The sequence below is a fragment of the Coenobita brevimanus genome, chromosome 42 (genome assembly GCF_032717465.1).
Source record: "Coenobita brevimanus isolate Jiangsu-jjx chromosome 42, ASM3271746v2, whole genome shotgun sequence".
Taxonomy (NCBI): domain Eukaryota; kingdom Metazoa; phylum Arthropoda; class Malacostraca; order Decapoda; family Coenobitidae; genus Coenobita; species Coenobita brevimanus.
In genome coordinates this window covers 822,693-848,114 of record NC_136995.1, presented here as the reverse complement: position 1 = coordinate 848,114, position 25,422 = coordinate 822,693, and the positions used below count along the sequence as shown (strand labels likewise).

The 25,422-nt window shown below is 41.4% G+C and overlaps 1 protein-coding gene and 1 non-coding gene across 3 annotated transcripts in view; both read right to left on the bottom strand.

Annotated features, from left to right (window-relative positions):
- Window positions 1–248: 248 nt before the first annotated feature.
- Window positions 249–25,422, bottom strand: part of aralar1 (calcium-binding mitochondrial carrier protein aralar1) — a 178,842-nt gene continuing 153,668 nt past the window's right edge. Inside the window, exons 9-17 of one of the 2 annotated variants that reach the window (XM_080270721.1) lie at window positions 20,984–21,150; window positions 17,618–17,736; window positions 16,862–17,032; window positions 15,735–15,875; window positions 13,840–13,975; window positions 12,602–12,763; window positions 3,224–3,314; window positions 2,084–2,259; window positions 249–1,696 (exon numbers count right to left, since the gene is read on the bottom strand). In XM_080270721.1, coding sequence (XP_080126847.1) covers window positions 2,109–2,259; window positions 3,224–3,314; window positions 12,602–12,763; window positions 13,840–13,975; window positions 15,735–15,875; window positions 16,862–17,032; window positions 17,618–17,736; window positions 20,984–21,150 — 1,138 coding nt within the window. In that variant the 3' untranslated portion in view covers window positions 249–1,696; window positions 2,084–2,108. Of the gene's footprint in view, window positions 1,697–1,892; window positions 2,260–3,223; window positions 3,315–12,601; window positions 12,764–13,839; window positions 13,976–15,734; window positions 15,876–16,861; window positions 17,033–17,617; window positions 17,737–20,983; window positions 21,151–25,422 lie in introns of those variants that run through there. The other variant, XM_080270720.1, reaches the window with a different exon arrangement.
- Window positions 15,578–15,696, bottom strand: LOC145397711 (5S ribosomal RNA). The gene has a single exon (XR_013897026.1). It is a non-coding gene; the product is annotated as a 5S ribosomal RNA (ribosomal RNA).

Sequence of the window (25,422 nt, the reverse complement as noted above, 5' to 3'; positions counted from 1 at the left end):
TGTGGTGAGTAAGTTGTAGTAATGTGGTGTACGTGGTGTGGGGGTCAGCACTGCAATGTGGCCCTCTGTGGAATTTTGTGAGTTGTATTTTGTGTTGATGCTGCAGCAGGGAAGGGTGGTGGCTGCATCACATCTGGCTGATATTTACACCTTAACATTCCCATACAATTTTCTAAAACTGACACAGTTTGCATCAATAGAAGTCAATACTGAGGTGCAATGTGTAAAATAAATTGTTAAGAGGTGTTATAAAGCCTTCTGTGCCATCTAGAATACAGCCAAAGTGTAGCATGAGAAATACCCATGCTTATCACTACATTTTGAAGATTTTTACTTAAGATATGAGTCTTGAAGCAACTAACCCTCTGTCCATCATTCATAATGCTAAAAACAATATCTAAAACAACAGTGAGGCAAAGGGTAAGTTTTGGTTTTGTTTTTATAAGTTACAATCGAACTTACGGATTTGTCCTGCGCATCAGTTTTGCCGTTTGAGCCAAATTATATCCATATCTACAACTGCATCTCCCTCTTACCAAATATACAGTATAATTATGTTCAGCTTTTAATTTCTATATCTTTATTTCACATCTCTGGTCATACCCTAGTAATCTCCCTCTTATTAGATATATATTATGTTTTGTTTCACCCCTTTTTCAACTCTAGCCTTTGCAAAACTATAATCTATCTTACTTCTATCTGTATTCACATCCCTGGCCTTACCCCAGTGCTCTTCCTCATATTAAATACTGTATATTAAGCACATTATCTCCAGTTTCACCTCTTTTTTTCAACTCACACCTTCTCAAAATTTTATTAGGCCTCAAAATTGTATTCTGTCCTATGTACAACTATATTCACATCTCCACTCATCCCCTAATGCTTTCCCTCTTTCTAAATTTCTATTACATTCACATTCACCCTTTTTCTCAACTCAGACTTCCCGAAAATTGGAATCTCAATCATTATAACTCACCCACAAATTCACTGGTTGTCTTTTATGTTTTCTAATGCTGCTGCACTGCATATTTATGCTATCATTCCTCAATATTACTACAGTACTTAAATACCGTACCAACATGTACCCAACATTTCTACAGTATCCTCCTAACCCAACTTACACTCTTCCTCAATGTCCTTTCAACCTCACATATGATCTTCCACACTGTCCTTCCAACCTAATATACAATCTTCCTCAACATCCTTTCAACCTGACAAACACTCTCACTTCAATGGCTTCCTTCACAACACCCCATAACACCTGTCAACATTTATCTATCTCACATTAGATTACTATTATGGAACTAGATGATGTCAAGTTCTGAATCCACGACCACTCATTTCTTATTACGGTAATCTTTTAGCACATTACTAACCATCAACCAGCCTTCACCATCTCCAACTTTTTAATACACCAATCATTTTTACCCACTCACCTATCCTAGAAGAAAGAGATGAAACTTTGACATAGATTATTAGCCTTGCTTCTATCCTGGCTCTCCAATCATTCCTGTATCATGGCAATTTATTAATACATTGCTACCCTTCAGCCAGCCTCTCAAATGACTCCTCCTCCTCCATTTTCACTCACTGATAATACACATCTTCACCGGTATTTCAGAAGGAGGAGAAACATTTTTAACTCGATGCTTGTTCATGTAATCTATTAACACATTACTAACCTCTGACCATCCACCTAAATAACAAACGCGCTCCATCTTCATGGGTATCTTGGAAGGAAGAGAACCTCCATTTTCACCGGTATCTCAGAAGGAAGAGACCATATTTTGCCTCGATGCTTGCGAACATAACTATTAACACATTACTAACCTGAACGTCCTCTTAAATAATTCCTACTACATCCAGAACTTTTAATTTTCCAGTCACATTTATCCCAAAACAAGCTCCATCTTCACTCGTATTTCAGAAGGAAGAAAACCTCCACTTTCACTGGAATCCCAGATGGATGAGACCAAATTTTGACCTGATGCTTGTTAACGTAATCTATAAACACATTACTAACCTCTGTCCATCCTCCCAAATAACTCTCACTGCATCTCAGAGCTTTTAATCTCCCATACACATTTACCCACAAACAAGCTCTATCTTCACTGGTATCTCGGAAGGAAGAGACCAAATTTTGACTCGATCCCTCGGAAGATAGGTACAGCCACCTTGTACCCACCCACGTGGTCAGGGTTGGTGGAGCGGAGGTCGGCTGCCGTCGCTGGAAGTTGTGCCTCTGACCCTTCTGGACGACTGTGAGTGGAGATAAGAAATATAAGAATCACAGTCACTGTTATCATCATCATCAACTCTTTCACCATCATCACCCTCTTATGGAGATATCCTGAGCTGGCAGCACCTCCACCCTCCTGAGCTGATCTACTAGTCACCTCGAACAGACTCTACAAACAATCCCATTTCTTCTATGTACGTACATGTCATGTCTTTGTTTGCTAATGTGCCTTCTAATTCAACATTTTCTAGTCTGTACTAATAATATGACTGCCATCACACTGGGCTATGCTGATATGTGTCAGGTTCCTTGGAAGATATTCATGGGCTTTACAATTTGAGGTCTTTTATCCTTGACTCTATATCAAGGCCCATCCCATCAATATGTCAGCTTAGCAGTGATGATCTACAGCTGGTTACCACCTCTCCACACCTGGACTTAGCATCCTTGTAGGTGCTGCCAGCCTCCACCTGCCACAGCAGCTACTACACTTTAAGTAACAAACACCCACTTCCTGAGGATGTCTCCAGTGTGCGGCCATAGTCAGTTAACAAAGATATATACGTGTATACTGGTACTGTACTTAATATACCTGTACTTATGAAGTTATCTGATATTTCTGAAGTATGGTTTTTCACTTCATATCAGTGTAACACGTATACTAACACAAATAACATGCAGGCTTTATGGCCTAAAGATATAAAGTTTATCAAAATCATAAGGCAGGTTACCATAACTGTGTGCAAACATGGCAATCATGTTTTTTTTTTCTGAAGACTGTACATTAACAATTTCCTCACATGTACTGAGAGCACCTAAGACTTTACTTTGGTGACTACTGCATGATTTTACTTAGCAGAAGAAAGCCTCCACCAGACAAAGGGTTAGGTCAGACAAATCAATAATTGAAGTATTTAAAATGAATAAATAAATAAAAATAAATAAACTACATTCCGGAACTGTTGGCAAGATGCATATACTTACATTCCTCCGAAGTCAACATAGAACAACCGCTGTAGAACTTCATAGGTGACCAGCGTGACACCAAACTGCGGCGATGATCGGAACACACGAGCTGTCAAGGGATAGATCAGAATTAAGACAGTGCTGTAAATGTATGGATATAAACACAGGCATCTTCTTGTTTTTGTGGCCCCAAGCTCATCTGGTCCTGACCCTGGTAGACAACAGGCTCAGGTTTGTGTACACCCTACTATCCTCCTTTTGAGAAATGAGGTTGTGGCTTGGGACAACGGGACTGGGTGTAAGCTTAGGGATGTTTGTATGACCCAGCAGTGAGGTCACCCAACTAAACTGGTGCCACCACATGGAGGCATCCCTCTCTAGCACACAGAAACATCTTACTTATGCCTTATTTATGGGGTAAGAATGACTCTCCTTGGATACTAGTCAAATCAACCCTTCAATCTGACTACAACTGACCATCAGCTGCGTTGGAGTAAATGCACTATAGTTGCATCATTAACCCTGGCAGACTCCCTCAAGTGTGGGGTGAACACAGACAGCTCTGGAACTGTCTCCCTCTGTCTGTATTTCCTGCTGCCTATGATCTCCAGTCTTTCAAACGCAATGTGTCCAGGCATCTCAAAATGATCGGACCTTGAATTTGGCTCTCTACTGTATTTCGATTTTCTCTTTGAGGGAACTGTTACTGCGGGCTCATGGCCTTTGGTTCCTTCTTCCTCGCATTAAAAAAAAAAAAAAAAAAAAAAAAAAAAAAAAAAAAAAAACTTAATAATATACCACCAAAGAGGCAAGGAAAGAAAAGGATAAAAGAGAATAAGATCCATCCATCCATCCACCCATCATCCAATCCTAAATTGCCCCATGAGGAGCGTAGGAGCCCGGGGCTAGGCAGTTGGTCCTGACATTTAAGATGAGAATGACCAGCCTCACTCATCCCTGAGTGGCATTACATGAGCAATCAACCCCAACCACCCCTTGGATATAAACCTTCACTGGCTCAATCCGATTGGAGCGCAATAATTACCCAATAAACCACCAGGTGCCAAAATTTGGCTATATGGTTACCACCCAGCATAGTAAATGGCTTCCTGGCGCATGGGAAACCATTTGGCTTGTCACTCAGTGTAGAGTCACCCACAGGCTGAAGGAAGTGGAAAGAATGAAGGAAAGAAAGACAGAAGAGGGAGTGTAAAGTCACCTGTAGGCAGAAGGACAAGGAAAGAATGAAGGAAAGAAAGACAGAAGAGAATGGAAGGAAAGAAGGATGGAGAGGAAAGGGCAGACACCCGAAAGCAGCACTACATCAAGTGAGTGGATGGTGAGCGCCCCCACCTAACACAAGATGTGAGTGGGAAAAGGAGTGTGGTGAAGGAAAAGAGAAGGAAAAAAGAATGAAAATAGGAGGGAACAAAAGAAGGTAGATGATCCAAGCAAAATAAAAAGAGACAGAAAGTGACAAAAGAATGAAAGAATAATTCCATCCATCCATCCATCATTCAATCCTACCTTGCCCCACGAGGAGCATAGAAGCCCAGGGCTAGGCAAGCTGGTCCTGACATTTAAGATGAGAGTGAATATAAAATGAGAGTAAATTTAAGATACAAAGAATAAACTACATAAAAAAAGGCATTCCTCTTACAAATGCGAATGAAGGCCCTCCTATTCACCATGGCTTAATAATAATAGTAATAAAAATAATAAAACTTCAAACACATACAGTTGGGGCTCAAACAATTTGGGCTGAATCCCTAATGATTATAATCTGGTTATTTCAATCTCAAAAGCACCAGTTCTTCTACCAAATTCACAAGCAAGTTTGCACCTTTATGATTAAAACAACTGTGACATCATATACAATATAAAATTCATCAGCACGAGTGGCAACAACAATTGGCTACTTGCGAGATTTTGGATTAAAAAGAAGTTCCCAAAATCAACACTGATGATTTTCGTAACATTAGCACAAATCCCACTTAAGATAAAAAAAATGCTGTTTAAAAATAGCACTGATATATCACATACTTGCTGAAAAACGTTAGGCTTCAACTTAGCCAAAAATATGGAAAGTAATATAGAAAATCGTCTTTCTTTTCACAACATTTGAGAAATTGCATATTATTTTCTTTATGCTAAAATGAAGCATAATACTGTTCAGCAAGTACAGAACTTTATACTGCATTAACCCGCCACGTGCCAGTGCTGTTTTAAAATGGTCTGACATAATTCCACGGCCAGTGCCAGTGCCATTTTAAAACGGTTTAAAATAAAAAACTTCACTGTGACGGCATTTTTCAAGATTCGCGGGTAAAAATTGGCAGGCATGTAAGGTAACTGTTCCTCTACCATCCCTTAGGCTGTCAAGGCCATACACTCACTCGCTCCTCCCCTCACGCACGCTCTGCCTCACTCTGCCTGTGTGCCTCACCCAGTGCTGTACATAATGAAGGCATTTTGTAAATATTTTCATGTAAGTGTATGTTGTAAATATTTTCTTGCAACTGTAAGGACTATATAGTGAAGTCATGTTGTAAATACCTACTTGTATGAGCCAGGACTGTACGTAATGAAGTCAGGTTGTACCTATCTTCAAGTGTAAGATAATGCATTCACAGTGAGAAAGACATGCAAATTGTGATAGATGCTGTAGTAATAAGTAATTAGAAAAGTGTACTGAACATTCCTATACCTTCCCAGCATAAATACCTGAGTGTACCACGGATGTGGTGATCGTGAGAGACCAGCTATACCTGTACATGAGTAGGCAGGACTCAATAAACTCATTTCCGACCCTCAGTGAGCATTTTAATGGCGAAATTCGTTGTTTCCACATCAAAATTGATTAAAAAAAAAAAAAAAAAAAGGGGCCAGCACTGGGGTGACCTATAGGGCTAAAAATAGCCAGCATGCGGCAGGTTAAAAGTATTTTCACATGATATTTATCCACTGTAATTCAAAGGTGCTTTACACTGATATCACAAAAATTATCAAAGGCAATATTTTCAACTTCCTTGTAGCCCAAACTCACATGCAGCCAATTCAGAGTTATGCTTAAGGTTTTCTATGGATGCTGAGGAGGGATTTTAAGAGATAAAGAATGGTGAGTAAGACTAATCAAGCTCATTAATAATATTCCAGAATTAAAAAACTACTTTGTTATTGTCATTACTATTTGTTAGAAAGAATTTAAAAGCACATTCAAAATGCCACATTATTAGTGCACCACACTATAAGAAAGGACTTATGAATACAAGTAGTACACAGCTACAACACACCAACATATGATCAGAAACTACCTGGCTTAAAAAAAAAAAAAAAAAAAAAAATCCATCCATCACCCAATCCTATGCTGCCTCAGGAGGAACATGGGAGCCGAGGGCTAAGCAAGTTGGTCCTGACATTTAAGATGAGAGTGACCAGCCTCACTCATCCCTAAGTGGCACTATGTGAGCAATAAACCCCAACCACCCCTTGGATATAAACCTACACAGGCTCAATCCAATTGGAGCACCTTAATTACTCACTAAACCATCAGGTGCCACAATTTGGTTATATGGTTACCACCCAGCATAGTAAATGGTTTCCTGGTGTACAGGAAACCATGTGGCTTATCACTCAGTGTAGAATCATCCATAGGCAGAAGGAAAAGGAAAGAATGAAGGAAAGAAAGACAGAATAGGGAGTGTAAAGCAACTATAGGCAGAAAGAAGAAGAAAGAATGAAGGAAAGAAAGGCAGAAGAGGAAGGAAAGGAGAGAGGAAAGGGCAGACACCCGAGAGCAGCACTACATCGAGTGAATGGATGGTGAGCGCCCATTCTGTATCACTATCACAAGAGTTGCAGCAGTTATGTATGAAAAGATATCAGATTTTTTAAAGCACTTGAAATTATGAGAGAGCTTGCTGGAATTAGCTTTCAATAATACATTCTTTAACCCGTGGATTACACAATAACCTTTTTTTTTTTTTTTTCCCACCCTGTGGTATGCAAAAAATGAATATATATATATATATAATTATTTTTTTAGCTTTTGTTTATTATAAACTTGAAGATAAACATCCAGGGCATCATCTGGTGAAAAAAAATATATATATATATATAATCTCCCTCTCTTCGTCATTGCATAGGGCCATGCATAACTTTACGTGGGGGGGGGAAAAAAAAAAAAAAAAAAGTTCTTGTTTATTATAAACTTGAAGATAAACATCCTGGGCATTTTCCGGCAAAAAGACAAAATATCTCTCTCTCTGTCTTTGCATAGCGTCATGCGTAAGTTTGCATAGGGGCAGAGTTGTTTATGGTGATGCACGGCCAGCACAGCCTGAGCTGTGGCTGGCAACGTGATGCTACCCAGCCTGAGCTGTGGCTGGCAATCCACGGGTTAAAGGACTGTATTTGATATATATAAATGGAGTGCCGGGAAAGGTTTGAAAGAGTCAGTGATTCTTGGGCTAATTTTAGGAACAACAAGCTGTATCTACATGGGTCCAATTTTCACCCATTACAGAGCTACAGTTACTAATGATCTGCATAATGACAGAGAGCTGCATCCATGTTGATATTATGTTTATGATTCAAAATTAACCCAAGAATAACCCAGTGCAGTCTCAGGAATTTCCCAGCACACCCTGTATTAAGATGGAGAGTAAGAGAGCACCACTCACTGTTAATTAATTACTGCATCGAGTCTTGGCCCTCTTATCACAGGAGGGGAGTTACAGTATTTAACTCTAAAACAGTATTATAAATTACATGCAGGTATCCGTCTTCATGGGAATGTAATTTGTTCTGGTCATGTTAAAACCTCTAGCAAATGAGAAGCTCTGAGCAGACTGAAGAATGGATGAAATTAGTGCGCATAAACACCATCTGTCTATCAACAATCAGATGTCTTATGAACAAAAGGCCTCCATGTTGCCCTATCTTCCGCCACCAGACCGTCCTTTTGCAAACTCACAACATCCCCACTAATATACCTCTCCATCCCATCCCTCTCCCCTCCCAGCTCACTCACATACACTCGCCTAGTCAATCTCTCATTCTCCATTCTCTCCATATAGCTAAACCACCTAATCTACAAGAAGTCAAATGCTAATGTGAAAAACAACAAGAAAACCATTGCTGTGAGGGTTGAAGTTTGTACTGGCCACAACAAACACTGAAAACTATCTGAATATGGAAAAGGTTCTAAATAGCCACATTCATTCATTCATTCATTGCCAGATGCCATGTATCCCAGACGGGGTGGCCAAGGGCTTAGAGTTAATTGTTTTACAGGGAGGGGCACTAATCCTCCACCAACCCCACTTGACACGTAGGGATGCCAACAGCATCTGGTGTTCCCAGGCGGTCACCCATCCAAGTACTAACCAGACCCAACGTTGCTTATAATGGATTAAAAACTGAAAACGTGTCCTCTTTCTCCAACAACAACAAAAACAACAAACAGATGCTTGGAAGCATGTATCTGTTTTGGGAAAAAGTAATTGTAGCAGCAACAAATAATAATGCAAACAAGAGACACAAACAAAAAAAATCACAATAAGCAAAATGATTTAAGAGGCACCTTAGGGAACTCATTTATAATGTACCCCTTTGGGGCTAAGATGTGAATGAATGTGTTTGAATGGATGAGTAAATGGAGAGTGTGTCGTCCTGTCTCGGCTACCTCCCTTTACTTGGGGGAAGCAGCCTAGGTATATAGATAGATAGATAGGTTATGCACCAACACAGAATGTTAATTTCTACAATGAAGCACAATAGCCAAGCAAAAAGGAGGAAGAAAAATTAGCATGAGTGGTATATTGTCAATTTTTCAAAGGAATACTGTAATTTGATGTTCTTTGCATATGTGGACTGGTACGGATTCAAAGATATACTGAAAACATAACAATGGCTTAGCATAAGTATTCTGGAAGGAAACACATCAGAGTATTCATCATCCCCTAACTGATATGTAACAGTCAAACCAGAAAGTTGAACATTACAAAATATATTACAAAAGCTAGGTTCTGACCACAACAACACATCAGACAACTATAATTATAATTTTGTGAGGTTTTAACATGGCTTAAAGAAACTATCACAACAATACGAATTAGAATAACATGGAATTTATTTGGATAGCAAACATAAAGACTGTTCAAATTCTCTTAACATACCTGTACTTTAATTTATGAAGACCAAACACTAGTGCAAATCACATTTAAACCTCACAGCTAAATTACTGGCTAAAGATATCATATGAAAATGTGATGAGTGGACCAAGATCATACTGTCAATCCTCACCACCATCACTACTACAACTACCATCATCACCATCATCCTTATTGTCTCACCGATCATACCACCATGCCTCCCCAACTCCCTGGCAATACGGAAGTACGAAACAGAACCTAGACAAACAGAAAGGCAGGTTGGTTGAAGCAGCTGCAGTCAGGCACTAACCACACTTCTATCTCTATAAACTGACACAGATTTATGGTAAGCCTTCACAACAAAACAAAGTAGGGTCTCATCATTCCAAATTCATGAACCTTATACTGTATCATAAAATAGCAGGTTTTAGAATAAACCTTGTGTTTTTACTTCCCTCATCACCCCATCCATATATAAAATGAAACCTTCACTTTGCTGGCCCAAGAATGCCGTGGCACTAATGAGTAATAACAGTGTAATCCCAGTCTGGTCAAGCAGACCCATCAACCACAGGCATGCGGGGCTGTTTGGCCAGACTGCCTAGGGAACAACTACTACCACAGGAATGCAATTGCCCCAGCAGGACCATCCTGTGCAATAAGCCAATGCGATGGAGAGCACCTTGCCACATCAAGGAAGAGGATAGGGTGTGAAGGTTGCTTCCTTGATGGACGCCACATTTGTGTCTCTCCAGCCGGTTAACAAGGGTACCACAGTAGGCATCATATTACCTCATTATCTGGTTATATGGTTACCACCCAGCATTGTAAATGGTTTCATGAATTACAGGAAACCATTAGGCTTGTCATTCAGTGTTAGGTCACCTTAAGACGTGGGCAGCACTACATCAAATGAGTGAAATATGGTCACACCACCTACAAAGTATGTAGCATCTAAACGCTATGTTTTCCTTACTAAGGCATCAGAAGGGTTTAGGAAATGATTAACCTCTCACTTTCAAAGACATATTTTCTATTTTAATAAAGATGCCAACAAATGATTTTGTTCAATGACTGTATCTGACTTTAGTAATGAAAAGATTAACTAACTTCATACCCAACGCCTCCTGTTCCAAACGTATCTCCAAAGCTAAACATAATCATCTGAAGTAGTCAAAAATAAGACAGAAAATATGTCATCAGAATGAAGGAATTTAAATCTGCTAGGCACCTACAATCAGACGACCTCCCCTTGGTACAGCTAGAACCATCTCTTACTATGGCATTCAAACTTTATTCCTGGCAATGCTCAGCCTTCCTGTTGTTTACATTCCCAATACCCACTCAAAAGGTATCAGCAGAAGGAGAGGAAGCATGAAGGAGAGAATGGGTGAACTGCAAGCCTGGGAGGAAAGTAGAATGACACTAGACTCATGAGGCAACCAAACAGAGAGATATATTCTAAAACCCACCACTTTACTAGACCCCTTGGAATTTCATGCCAAAAAGTTGTGAACATCATGTACTGTACAGGAAGAGGCTCAACATTAACAAAACACAGAGTGGCCTGTATATAATAATGATCTTGCACTCTGTCAGGCAATTTATTTTTGATCTAGGGGTCAGCCAGCACTGTCCTTGTCAACCCTTAATCATTTATCCATCTACTCCTACCACTATACCCATGCAATTGAGCTGTCCCTGGATGACAAAAAATACCTTGGATGAGTTTTTGTTGGAGCACTTGTTTTTGGAGCAACCCAAACAAAGGCTTACCCTGTAACATGGCACTGCTCTGCTCTTTTCACTTTAATTACCTAAAATAGTCACCTACTCATCTTGAATGCTGACCTGTAACAAAACACTAACACCAGAATATGGTTCTTGTCATAAAGAAGTGCTATGGAAAGGATGTAGAGCTGCAGTGTTGTCTTTATCTGTCAAAGAGCTACATGAAAAGTTCCAAAATAATGAGAATCTGGGCCAAGTTAAGGTGAAAAACTGTATAATACCTTGGCATGAATTCTGGATGTCCAAGGAGAACTACTGATATTCCTTATTGCTGTTTAAGAATAAAAGAAAAAATATGGATGACATGCCAATGAGGGAACAATGTCTTTCAAGCTATATATGTTTCATAATTTCAGTGCGAAGCCAGGTTCATCTGAATGTGAACGCAGTGGATTGCAAATTGAAGCTGCCCTTCCATCTGCAGGAACAGGGAGAGGATTGAGAGATGTTTGTATTACCAAGCAGCTCCACCGTCCAGTTATATAGGTGCAACTACACAAAACTGTCCCTCTATAGCACCTAAACAGTTACAAAATGCACAATACAACTGATGAAAGGATAATGAAATAGAAATTCAATTTAAAAAACAAAAAATATACATAAGAAGAGAACCAACTTAATCTTATGAGACCAGTGACGTTCTTTATAACATTATTCTTGCCATTTCTTAGCAGTTTTAGTTGCAAACCCAGGCTCATATGGATGTAAACCTGGTGGACTGAAAGATGAAGTTGCCCTTCTATTACAGTCCACCATTTTCCTTTAGGGGACAGGGATAAAGTGGATGGACATTTGTATAACCAGGCAGTGGAGCCCTGTGGTTATACAGGCCATGTGAAAGCATCCCTCAACACCAGCAAAGAATTACGGTGCTGGAGAGGGACACCTTCATGTGGTGGCACTAATAAAACTGAGTGGTGAAGTTTCCTGGTTATACAGATGTCCCTCGGCTCCATCCCTATCCCCCAGAAGGAGGATGAACTGCTTGAGAGGGAAAACTTAATCCTACAATAACAATCAGATAAACCTGGGGTTACAACTACTACCACAACAGGAGAATGTTGAGTTACATCAAGAGAAGGTAGTACAAATAAGGAATCGAGGGAGTGCTGTGGTGTTCACATGAACGTGGAGTTAAGTGGAGAGACAGATGGGAAAATGAGGACATGAAGATGCACTGTGGTGTTGATGTTGATGTGGAGCATGTGAAGTTATGTGGAGACTGACGGATGAATGATGAAGTGAAGGACTGTTAAGCAGTAGTTGTGGATATGACTGAAGGGCAGCCATATGACAGAATGATATGGAGACAATTCATCAGTGGCCACCCCTTCCAGGATTATGGTGCCTAATGATAAAAAGATAGATAGCTAAATACAGACAGAAAGACAGACAGTCAGATATACAGACAGACAGACGGATGGATAAAAAGAAACAAAATCCATCTTACCTGGTGCTCCCTTCCAGAACGCTTTGGTGCCCTCCTCCCTCCATATCTTGCGTGCTGCGTCAAACACCCCACTGTATGTCGTCTGGCCTGCCCGTGCCGCCACCTGTAGCCGAGTCTTAATAACATCAGCGGGTGTTGTGAGGGAGGCAGCCGGTACACCACCTGTGGGCAGATGGCGCAGTTAAACCATTCAGTCCCCCCTGCCCTTAGTTAACGTTCATTTCAACATTCTCAGAGGAGCAAGTGGAGTTATGTGGTGAGACATAATTTAAATGTGGAAGTGAAGTAGCTCTGTGGTGTTGATGTGGATTAGAAAATGGTAAAGGTGGGAGCATACGCCACGAGGTGCCAAGCCGTGGTGTTCATCTCCATAACATAGGCCTTTGGGTCTGTGGCATGTTATTCACCCAAAAACCTGGGATACAGAGCCACTGCATCATCCAGGTCATCACAGTTACCTGCCCTTGGTGTCACTCTAGGTACTCATTTTACCAACCAACCCACAAAGGGTGGATGAACACCTGAGTCAAGTGACCCCAGCTGCCTGCACTAGGATTCCAACCCTGGTGCTAACAGGCTGGTGGCTTTGCAGTCAGTGATAATAATTACTCAACCACCAAGTTTTTTTTTTTTTTTTTTTTTAAAGTCAACTTTACCATCACATTGAAAGTTTTAAAGCTTTTGTGGTAGTTTCAAACTGTGTACAAAACAGATATTCATCCTTGATGTCATGCATGAATGCGTACCTAACATGAGGTGAAGATGGAGAATGAATGACTGAACAGGAGAGTGTATGTGAGTGAGGTGGAAGGAGGGAGGTAGGGAGGAGGAAGAGAGGGAAACTAAGGATGAGATGGAGGGATGGGCAGGCAAGTAAATGAGAGAGGGGAGTGTGAGTTGGAGAGAGAGCAGCTAGATGGCAAAGGACAGGGAATGAAGGCAACAAAGAGCTTGTGGCCACCTCATGTGAGATTAAGGCACCTGCTGTTAGGCTGACTGATGAATAGAGAAATAATTTAATTTTGCAGTTCCTACAAATTTCAGGCCAATAATCACACACCTTTTAAGCATAAATACAGTACTATAAATCTTCAACACCTGACCACAAAGGCAGATATACATGTAACTATAATTCATGTAGAGTATATAAAATTCTTTACAACACAACATATCAGAGAAGTTCTGTATTTTTCTGCATCTGTTTTTCTGGTATAAGCTGCACACTCCTACTAACTTACCTATAGCACCAGCCACTAAGAGGGATAACGGAGAATTGTAGCCATTCTCGTCGGCCAGGAGTCGCTTGGAGTGGGCATAGACGGGAAAATAGATGGCAGAGAATGGGATGTCTCGAAGTAGGCAAGCTCGGGCACCCTGGCGACAAAAGATTTTTTATAATAATACTCTGCACACTTTAACTATACTGTTTTTACCGTAACATGGTCCACCATTTTATCATTTTGCAGCCTATTTCTAGCAGCTCAGTGGCACAAAATGATAATCCTACAGTTCTACATCCTTGCCACAGCATTTCTTTGTAACTAGCATCATATTGCAGTGTTATCTCTTCTTACAGTTGAACAATGACAATGGGGAGATGGTAATTTTAGGTCAAGTTAGAGTAAAATGAGCATAGGCATAAAATTACCACCTGTCCACCAAGAATGTTGAACTGTAACAACAGATTAACACCAGAATATGGTGCCAGTCACAAAGAATTTCTAAGGAATGGATGATTATTATTTTATTTTGTAAAGGGATTAATCCCCGAGCTAGACCTCATCAGATCATATTGCCCTGCTAGGGTTACAGGAGAGCGCTACCCCTCCCAGCACAGCAGCCACCGGGTGGGGCGCGAACTCGCAACCTCACGATTACGAGCCTGACACCCTGCCATCAAGCTACCGCACTCCCCCACAGGAATGGATGACGAGCTGTTGTATCATCCTCTTCTGCCACTGAACCACAGGAATTATGCTATGAAGGGAAGAAATTCTCTGCTTAGTTAAGATGAAACAACTATAAAGAAACTCAGCTTTATTACAACCTTACCATATTATTATTATTATTATTATTATTATTTTAATGCAAATAAAACGATGAACTCAAGGTTGGAAGCTTGCAGCCCTAGATCCTTCAAAAGAATAGTAAACAGAGAAAGAAAGCCCCATTCAAGGTCTGCGTATTTCAAGATGCCTGATCACAGAAGATTATAGGTAGTAGGAAAATCAGACTGAGAAAGACAGTACCAGAGCTGAACAGTTGCCTACATTAAAGAGTGAGAGCACCAGCTAACTCTTGCATCAGAACTGGTCAGAAAAGAGGCGAGGGAGTGTGGAGCCAGACAGGTAACAAGAGCCTGTTGTAACAAGGGTCAAACAATTACACTTACATATATATACAAATATTTTTTATCCAATTTCTCCATAAGTCCCCTTCAATTTTGCCTACCCTCATGAAAGACCATATTAATACATTCTATACTCAGCCTAACTCAAATCTGCACCAAGAATAATATCCCTCAAAGATGCATCTGTTTCTACTCCATCTTTCCTTATGCTACATTACCCAGTGCCTCCTTACCCCTATCTGTTATGAGAACGTTTTTCTCCCCTCTGACAGAAATGGGCAACCCTCATAACCTGAATATTAAGTCATGGTTGCATGATATTCAATGAAACATATTTGAGGTAGGTATGAGTCTCCCTGGTTACTAGTCAACCCTTCAATCTGACTACACTTGACCATCAAATGAGCTGGAAGGGGTTGAGCATCTCTGCCATGTGAAAACAAACCAACTACAGATGATTACCGTAGAATATATAAAATTGTACATAAATAAATTCATTCATTCATTCATTCATTGCCAGATGCCATGGATCCCAAACGGGGTGGTCAAGGGCTTAGAGTTAATTGTTTTACAGGGAGGGGCACTAAGCCTCCACCAACCCCACTTGACACGTAGGGAGAACGTTATGCCAACAGCATCTGGTGTTCCCAGGCGGTCACCCATCCAAGTACTAACCAGACCCAACGTTGCTTAACTTCGCTGATCGGGCGGGAAGCGGTGTACTCAACGTGGTATGGCCAACATAAATAAATCATACAGGAAAATGGCAAGATTCCTACTGACCTTGTATAAGCCAAGGAGTCCAAGGTCCTTCACAACAGAGATGGCCGACGGCTTCTGTGCTGTGGCAATCTCACCTGCTACTTGTAACCGGATCTTGACAATCTCCAGTGGATTGGTGAAGATAACTTGTGACCCACCAGCCTGCAGGAAAGGAAGTACAGTAAGTCTATCTATCTATTGCCAGACACCTCAATCCCGTTTGGGGTGGCCACAAACAAATCGCCTCCAAGTCGCCCTGTCCCCCGCCATTTCACTGCCCTGCTCCCAACTCACACCCCCCCTCTCTCATATACCTCTCCACCCCATCCCTCCATCTCATCCTCGGCCTCCCCCTCCCTCTTCCCCCCCTCCACCTCACTCACATACACTCTCTTCGTCAGTCTTTCACCCTCCATCCTCTCCACATGGCCAAACCACCTCAGTGTGTTCCTCATAACGCTTCCTATCACAGTCCTTGTTATAAAGGTTTGTGCATATATTACGCAACATCATTCTCGTGTATTGTGGGGATGGCTTAATCAGGTTTACTGGTGTAACAGCTATCCAGCATTATTTTCTACTTTCATAATCCTGTTCATTCTTTATATTGTCTGCTTTCTACACCCAATGACTGTATGGTTAGTAAGTTGTTGTAATTACTTAACGCTGCTCTGTCTGGCCAAACAGACCCACTGACCACAATTTACCAACTGCTTCTGAGGGACTGCCCTACAGGTACAGTACACTACATACACCGTGTGTGGATCCAGTGCCCTCTTGTGGTAGACAGCACCTCACCAGAGTCACACCAGGGATCATCCCAAGGTGACGTGCAGGCCCCCCATCAAAGCCTGGGTGGTTAGTAATTTTATGAAGTAACCTTAAAGTGTTCCCTCCATTCAAAAGCAGATTGAGCTGTTCCTTGCAACACACAAGACTGACAGCACAATACATGGACTGCCCTGTATGCCTCTCTCTCTCTCTCTTTTTCAATTCTTTGTTGCTATGAAGTTTGAAAATTCTTGTGAAAAAATTGCCTATTAAAGTGCCATAAAAACTGTTTATTAAAGTGCCACTGCAGGCAGGATTAAGAACAACTACATTAACAACTAAAATATCCACAACACAATATAAAGCCTCAAACTAACACAAGAGCCAGCCAGTATCTCAGCCCAGAGTGGAATGTTGCCCTTCTTGTCAGTGAGTTTGTCTCGGACCAGATCATTAACCGTCAACTTAATGGCCTTCTCTGGAGCCACACCTATCAACTGTGGTACCAAGCCTCGATACAGTCCCATGACACCTTCATGCCGGATTACCTGTGGGAAGAAAACAGGTATTATAAATGATTTACATACCTATCTATCTACATACCTATCTATAACTATTTTACCTGTCTATATATCTTTATCTCTATCTCTATCTATCTATACAGTATATACCGTACTGTATTATAATTCATATCAATAATATTTTTTTCTTTATATAGCCACATCTAACATTTCCATATAAGATTATCTCTATCAATCTATATCAATATTCCATCGAATAAATTCTTAATCATAAAAACATTTACACTCTGTTCACTGTAACTTGGCCAAAAATTTGCATCTCCTCCATATTGAATAATTCAAATGCAACAAGAGTTTACACTAGATTATAACACTATAATTACTTGTTTTATCTTATCTTGGCCCTGATATCTCTCCTGATGTTGCTAATTTAATGAAGCTCATTTGCACAAGTTTACAATCCTATACTCTATAATTTTTCCATGGTACCTCTCCATGACTGGCAGGATTTTCTAGAGTTAATCTATAGCTACAACTCAGAATGAAGATGGGGAGGTGTCAATTTCAAGCCAAGTCAGAGTAAAAGGAGAAGAGGATCATTCTATCACCAACTTTCTTAAAACAGTCGAATGAGTTACGATACATCAGCTCTCCAATGTAGGAGCCTGTGCGCTGATTCTGCATCCTTGTCTTCACTAAGTCAATGGGGTACACTGCAGTGGCACCAACAGCTGAAGGAGAAAAGATGGATTACATCACCACCCTCATCCTCGAAAAAAAAAAAAAAAAAATAAATAAATAAATAAATAAATCACCATGAACATCACCCAGACCCCTACTCCCACCAAAGGATGGAGTGAGGTAGGATCCCGAGAGCAAGGATAACCCTGACAGAGAGAAAACTATCCTCCTCCTCCTCCTCCTCGTCATCCTCATCATTACCATACCACCATCACGACCTCTTTTTCCCACTCGAGGTTGAAGTGAGGGACAGCCCAGAAAGCAAGGAAAAAGAAAATGCACCAGAGCAACAACAAATCAGCATCATGGCCTGAGAAATGGGCAAGACACTCACTCATTCACTTTTCAAGCTCTTGGAGTCCTGGATAACATACAGATCTAACTAACTGCATCTTTTTTTCATTTTTATTTGATGCACTTCACATGACCCACCAGATGGAGTCAATCAGTTAACTGTCAGTTTAAAAATGGGATACCAAACCCTTGTCATGTACTCCTCCATCCATAATTCACCCAACTAACATGATCCCTTGTCAGTTTCCTCGCCTCATCAACTTTCATATTTCTCGTTTTACACACTCACTTACCATATCCATCCACCTTCTCCTTGACCTATCACACCTCCTTCCACCTTCAAACTCGCTCATATACATCCAATGCAGTACATAAATGTTTAAATTATTTACTAACAAGTGAGTTAAGGTACCCGAACATTCTATCTCTCTCTATTTATTGCCAGATGCCTCAATTCCATAAGGGGTGGCCACAAACAAATTGCCTCCATGTTGTCCTGTCCAATGCCACTTTACTGCCTTGCTCCCAGCTCACACCCCTCTTTCTCATATACCTCTCCACTCCATCCTCCATCTCATCCTCGGCCTCCCCCTCCCTCTCCCCCCCCTCCACCTTACTCGCATACACTCTCCTCATTAGTCTCTCGCTCTTCATCCTCTCCACGTGGCCAAACCACCTCAATGTATTTCTCCTAATGCTTTCTATCACATCAACATCCACTCCACAGCACTCCTTCACTTCCTCATTTGTCAGTCAGTCTCTCCATGTAACTCCAGATGCCCCTCCCAAATAACTCATTTCCACTGCTCTCACTCTTGACTTGTGTCCTTCCAACAAGGTCCACGCTTCAATTCCATACGTTTGAGTTGGTATCACAATATTGTCATGCAGTGACTTTTTCACTTCCATGCTCACTTCCCTGTTCCTTATCACTGCTTTCAAGGAACCAGCAACCTTTCTTCCCTGCTGTACCCTTTCAAGCACTTCACCCTCCATACTTCCATCCTTACTCATCACACTACCGTTTTCGTTTTCGTTTTTAAAGGCTCCAACATGCTTGCATGTGTCGGCCTTGGTCACCTAATGGCGGCTCTCCACACTGCACGATCCATTGCAGCCTCCCTGTTCAGTCCCTTAACCCTAAGGTCACACTTAATGACCTCGTCCCATGTCTTTCTCGGTCTACCCCTCATAACCCCACCCCCAATATTAACACTTCTCACCTTCCTCACCCAATTATCATCCTCCATCCTCTCCACATGTCCAAACCACCTCAATCTACCTCTCCTCATCACAACACCGATACACTCCAGTCCCATCCTACCTCTCAACTCTTCCATTGTAAACCCAGCCCCCCCAAGCACTTAAATGCATTCACATTTTCCATTTCCTCCTCATCCAAAGATTTGTGATGATCAAACTCCCAGTACAATAAATTCTTAATTATACGTCACTGCAATATCCGGCGCAATGCAATATCCAGTGATGCTGGCTCGGCTCTACTAAAAGCAATATCCGGCAAAATCATGCAGTTTCCAGTGCCAAAACAGGGCATATCCGGTGGTCCTCTGCATTATCTGGCATTGAGGTGTATCAACCGTCTTGTAAACAGTAACCAACCGGCACTGTATGGCTGTATTACTGTACTGTATCATGTGGAGAGAATGGAGAATGAAAGACTGACTAAGAGGGTGTATGTAGGTGAGGTGGAGGGAGGGAGAGGGAGAGGTAGACCGAGGATGAGGTGGAGGGATGGAGTTGAGAGGTATATGAGAGAGGGGAGAGTGATTTGGGGGGAGAGTAGTCAAATGGTGGGTGACAGAGTGACTTGGAGGCTTTTTGTCTCCGGCCACCCTTTGTGGGATTAGGCCGTCGGGCTATAGATAGATAGACAGATCATTATTTTAATGTATTTTATGCTTATTTTCCATCTTTTACTCATGGGAAAGTTTTCAGGATAGAAGTTTGAGAAAGATGGTACTGCAATACCCGGCTTGACGTCAAATATTGAGTCAACAGGGGGTACTACGCAATAGCCGGCGTTTTGCTTTAACCAATATAGGGCTTGACTGAATTACACCGGATAACTGAGAGTTTACTGCAGTGGTAGTTGCAACCCAGGTTCATCTTACAGTGAACCTGATGTACTGCAGGATGTTGTGTTCCTCCTGCTGCCCATCATCCTCCTTTCGGGGGACAGGGAGGGGATTGAGGGACACTTGTATGTATAGGCTAACGAGGCAGCTGCACCACATGAAGGATTCCCTTTCCAGCACCATCAAACTCCTACCTGTCCTATTACAATGTTCATTCATCAAAACAAGAGGTACGAAAATTTAGGAATGAACCCATCCAGCAAAATAAGTATGAAAAACTGGGTACAAAACTAGCACAAAAAGAAACAGAATTACCAACAACACATCTCCAGTCCACACGATCAGCAGCCATGTAAATATGGCCAAATATAAAATTTTAAATGGCAGAAACTCCCAACATAAATTCCTTCTCACTTCTGAGTTTTGGAGATAAATATTACACAGCATTTGCTTCCACAGAGTTCTTCCAGATTCTCAAGATTAAGTGATGAAGATCTGACTATAGTACAAGGCATAGATTTAGCAAAACAACCCTGCATCTCATCCCTGGGGAGGGGGAAGACTGAGGACGCGATGGAGGGATGGGGTGGAAGGGTATATGAGAGAGGGTGGTGTGAGTTGGTGGGAATGGTGATTGGTGACAGATGACAGGGTGATATGGAGGCCATCTGTCTGTGGCCACCCCTCTTGGAACTGCGGCATCTGGCTATAGACAGACAGACAGACTGACAGATAAATAGATACATACATACACAGACAGATGGATGGTTGTATGGATGGGCAGATAGACAAACATAACAAGACTGACATATACAAGGACAGAAAGACAGACAGACAGACAACTCACCACCAGCCAGTGAGCCGAGGGTAAATCTGTAAACATTCTCAAGGACCTGGATGAAGATGCCTCTCTGCTCGGGACTCTCGACTGCCTTGATGTCGGTCAACTTGCGTGTGATCACCTTCATGTATTGCTCTGGTGTCAGGGCCTCAAGGTCGCTGTACACAATCTTCCTGAATCATAGAAGACGAGAAATATTAGATAATTATTGTGGGGGTGGTGGTAGTTGTGGTGGTAGTACAGTACTTGTAGTTGTAGCCCCAGTCTTATTTGAAATGTGAATCTGGTGGATGGTAGATTGAGGCTGTCCTTCTCAAGCAGTCCTCCATCCTCCTTTTGAGGGATAGGGCAGGAACTGAGGGATGTTTGTATTACCAAGCTGGTCCACCATCCAGTCATGTTGGTGTCACCGAGTGAAGGTGACCCCCTCCACCAGGAAAAGATTCTCACACTCAAGGGGCTCATTAAGACTAGTTTATTAAGGCTATATCAGATCCCTCTGGTGTGAAAAGTTTATCCTAAACTAACTATTGTCACCAAGACATCCACAAATACAATGAAAGTATAAAATTAAAAGATCTCCAAGCTTAATGGGTTTGAGATCAAGTTTCAAACCTGGGGTACCAACTGGCGTTTAATTTATATTATTATTATTATTTTTTTTTTGAGAGTTAGGGATGGTGTTTGTATAACATCAATGCTGTCATCATCACCGTCACTGTTATTGGCTTCATCATCATCCCAATTTCTTTCCACCAAATGATGGGGTATGGAAAAGTTCAGAAAGCAAAAATTAAAGAAAAATAGGAGAGAGAAAGAACTAGACAACAGCATGTCCAATGAAATGACCCACACACACACACACACACACACACACACACACACACACACACACACACAAGGAGTCAAAGGAAGCAGACGTGCGACATCGGCGCTCCGTACCGAACCAACAATTAGGTAAGAACACACACACACACACACACACACACACACACACACACACACTCACCGTTCAAGTATTTTTTATGATTTAAAATATTATGATACTACATCATAATCATTGTCATCCATACCATCTTTTCTCACCCAAGGATGTGGTGAGGTACGGTCCAGGAAAAAAAAAAAAAAAGGACAGGAGGAGAAACTAATCCAAGCCTGGCCCGCTGACTGGGACCCCCTCTCATTCACTCACCACTAGAGCTCCTCGATTTCACAAAATACCACTCAATCAACAGGGGTCAGAAAATGGAAGAAAAATCACTGACAGAAATTTGAAAATCATGTCGTCATTGTCCCACGCGTATCTGGATGTGAACCCAGTAGACAACAGGCTGAGGCTGCTCTTTTCCTGTAGTCCACTATCCTAGAAGGAAGGCTGAGGCACGTTTGTATGGCCGGGCAGCAGAGCCGCCTGGTTATGTCAGTGCCACCGTATGAAGGGATCCCTCTCCAGCACCTTGAGAATCATGAATATGCACAACAGGTATGGCAGTAAACTCTGATACAAGCTATGAAAGTTAACCCCTTCAAAACAGTGACAGGCTTCTCATTATATACTCTTGCAACCATCAGACAATTTCATGCAATTTGGGAGAGACTTTTCAAATGAAACGAGTAAGACCTAGTCCTACTAAACCACTTAATCACTACAGATCCTTCCTAAGTTGAATATAAGCACCAGGAGATGAATAAAATGAACATATCATTGAAGTGAAGGGCTTAACTTGTATCAGAAATCCTTTGAACCAAAAATAATATTAAAGTTCACATACAGTTATGAAGGAAAATGTGAAGCCTATTCATGCAAGTGCAGATCTGCTGAAAATATCACTTAAATACTGTGTGCAAAAGAATTGATCCTCATTCACTCACACATTAGGACCTAACCATATCGATAACTGACCCAGAAATATAACACAAGAATTTACATGAAATTCTAAGTAATTCCCATATAACGTAATAAAAATTCGAACTTCTAATAGCTAATTAATTTTCTAGCAATACTATTACCTCCAACAATCCTTGGCACTGAAGAAACCTGTGTCCAGGGATTAAAGCTAGTACAGTAGGTACGCACAGTATACGAGTTTATGGGTGGCAGAGGAGGTTGCTTACTAGGAATTTGCGTACTGTGAATACATAAACTTATGGGAATAATTACATATGGGTGGCATCCATATTCATCGGTAACCCTTGAGACTCCTTTCAGACCTTAGTACTGTACTGTACAGGGAAACAAAGATATATTACCTAAGATACAGTAAACCAACAAGATTATGGCTTTACTAAATCAACAAGAATATGGCTGCTCACATTAACCTAAGAGGACAACAGGCTTGAAGGGGATCCAAGGCAGGGTGAGGCACCTAGCGTGCACCTCCTGCACCACCCGCCACACCACCTTCCTCACCACTCTCGTCACCAGAACTTTCAACACTTTCACTAGCTAATGCACTCACTTCGTTCATAAACTCTTCAAAGTCTATTTCTAACACCTCAGACATTGCATCATCCTCTTGATCCTCCCCAAGAAATGGCTCTTCTGATGTTGAAGCGGGTGATTCCTCACTTTCTTGAGGCCGCAGGTAACGGGTGATGAGGGTTTGCTTCCTTCTGTTAACCTCCTGGTTGTGCCTGTCTGTGTAGCAGCGGAAGGTTCTGTCCAGTGAAGCCATCACTTCCTCCACTTGCAACTGACAGTGTTCATTGTCCTTGAATTCTTCCTTGAATATATCTAGGGTACACAGTACCCGGCTGATATCCATCATCGAATTCTCCACTCTCCAACGCTGGTGGTGCTGGCTGCTCTGCTGCGGTCTCCTGCTCTCAGCCCCGGATTTGGGCCACTCTTTGCTGCTGTCTCGCCTATTATGAGTTCAATTTGCGTACTATTAAAAAATACACTAAAATTCAATAAAAAATAGGTCCTCGCGTACAATGAGATTCACGTACTGTGAGCTCATGTACTATGCGTACCTACTGTATATTTTAATCTTTTACAAGCCATTACTCAACCTACCATTTCATTTCATGGCAATTACAGCCTACCGACACAGTACAGATATAATGCACTGTACTTTAATGCAATTTGTACAGTCCATCACTTGAATTATCAAATAAAAAACTAAGTGTTATTTACAACTATCAAGTATTGTAACTTCAATAGTGAATACAAGCACACAACAACAGCTGGTCCCCCATATTCATTGGGGTAAGGGATACATTACTAACCTGTCCGTGCATTTTGTGCATTACTGAGGCCCCACAAACTGGCCCCTGCATTTATAACTAAACAATGTGAATACTTTAAAAACCTTCTCCACTGCCCTAAGCATCAATTGATGTTAGAATGTACTTGTTTAATGTGTACTGTGAGATGGTTTAACAACTAAACCATCTCAAAATGCACTTTCAACTTTTACATTAACTAATACATCTCAAAATACATTTTAACAGATGTATTTTGAGATGGCTATTTAACCTGGAAACAACAAATCCATAAATATAGAGGGCCAACTGCATGATACTCTGATCACACTGAGTGCAAATGGGAAGACAGGAAGTGCAAGTGGCAGCCAACACTGAGTCAACAATCAAAAGTACCAATCAACAGCAAGTTCACAGGCACCACAACAGCTGCACACACAGGAAATGAATTGATCAGTGAATGAGTACATGGACTGCTTGTTGTTGCAGCTGGAATTCCATTTACAAAAGGATGGCAAGCCTAAGACAATTTCATATATCATGTGGTGACAAATATAACTGGGTGGCATCACTTGCCAGTTATACAAAAGCCCCTCAGTTCCTCCCTAGCCCCAAAGGAGGATGACTGATTTCAGGAGCTGGGCAACTTTGACCTGCAATACACTGGATTCACACTGAGATGGCCCTAGGATTATAGCTATCACTACTTCTACTATCTCCCCACAGTCAGGTGTTGTTATTGTTTTTGTTGCTGCTGTTGCTGTGGTTCCAGGCTCATCCGAACAAGAACCCAGTGGACTGTAGGTAATGTTGCTCTTGTCTGCAGTCTACCATCCCCATTTTGCAAGTGAACAATGGAACCACCCAGTTATTAGTGTCATCACATGAATGCATCCATCTCCAGCACCATGGGAAAGTATGTGATGGTGAAGCAGACAATTATACAACTGGAGAATCTGTACACCAAGCAGCATCTTCATCACACTGCAAAAAGTTATCTAATTCAGCACAGACTATAAGCCATGATGAGCAAGGATAGACTTTAAGTAACGTCATAACACAAGCTGATCCATGTATTACACAACCCAATGTTTGTGCGTTGAAGGGACAGCTCAGTCAGTGCTAGCAGTGTCTATTTTGCATTATTTTTTACTTCCTCCATAAACCTTTTTATGTTTTAGTGTTGGTTTCCTTCAGTCTATGTATTGCATGGGTAATCAGTAATTTAACTCGGCAAA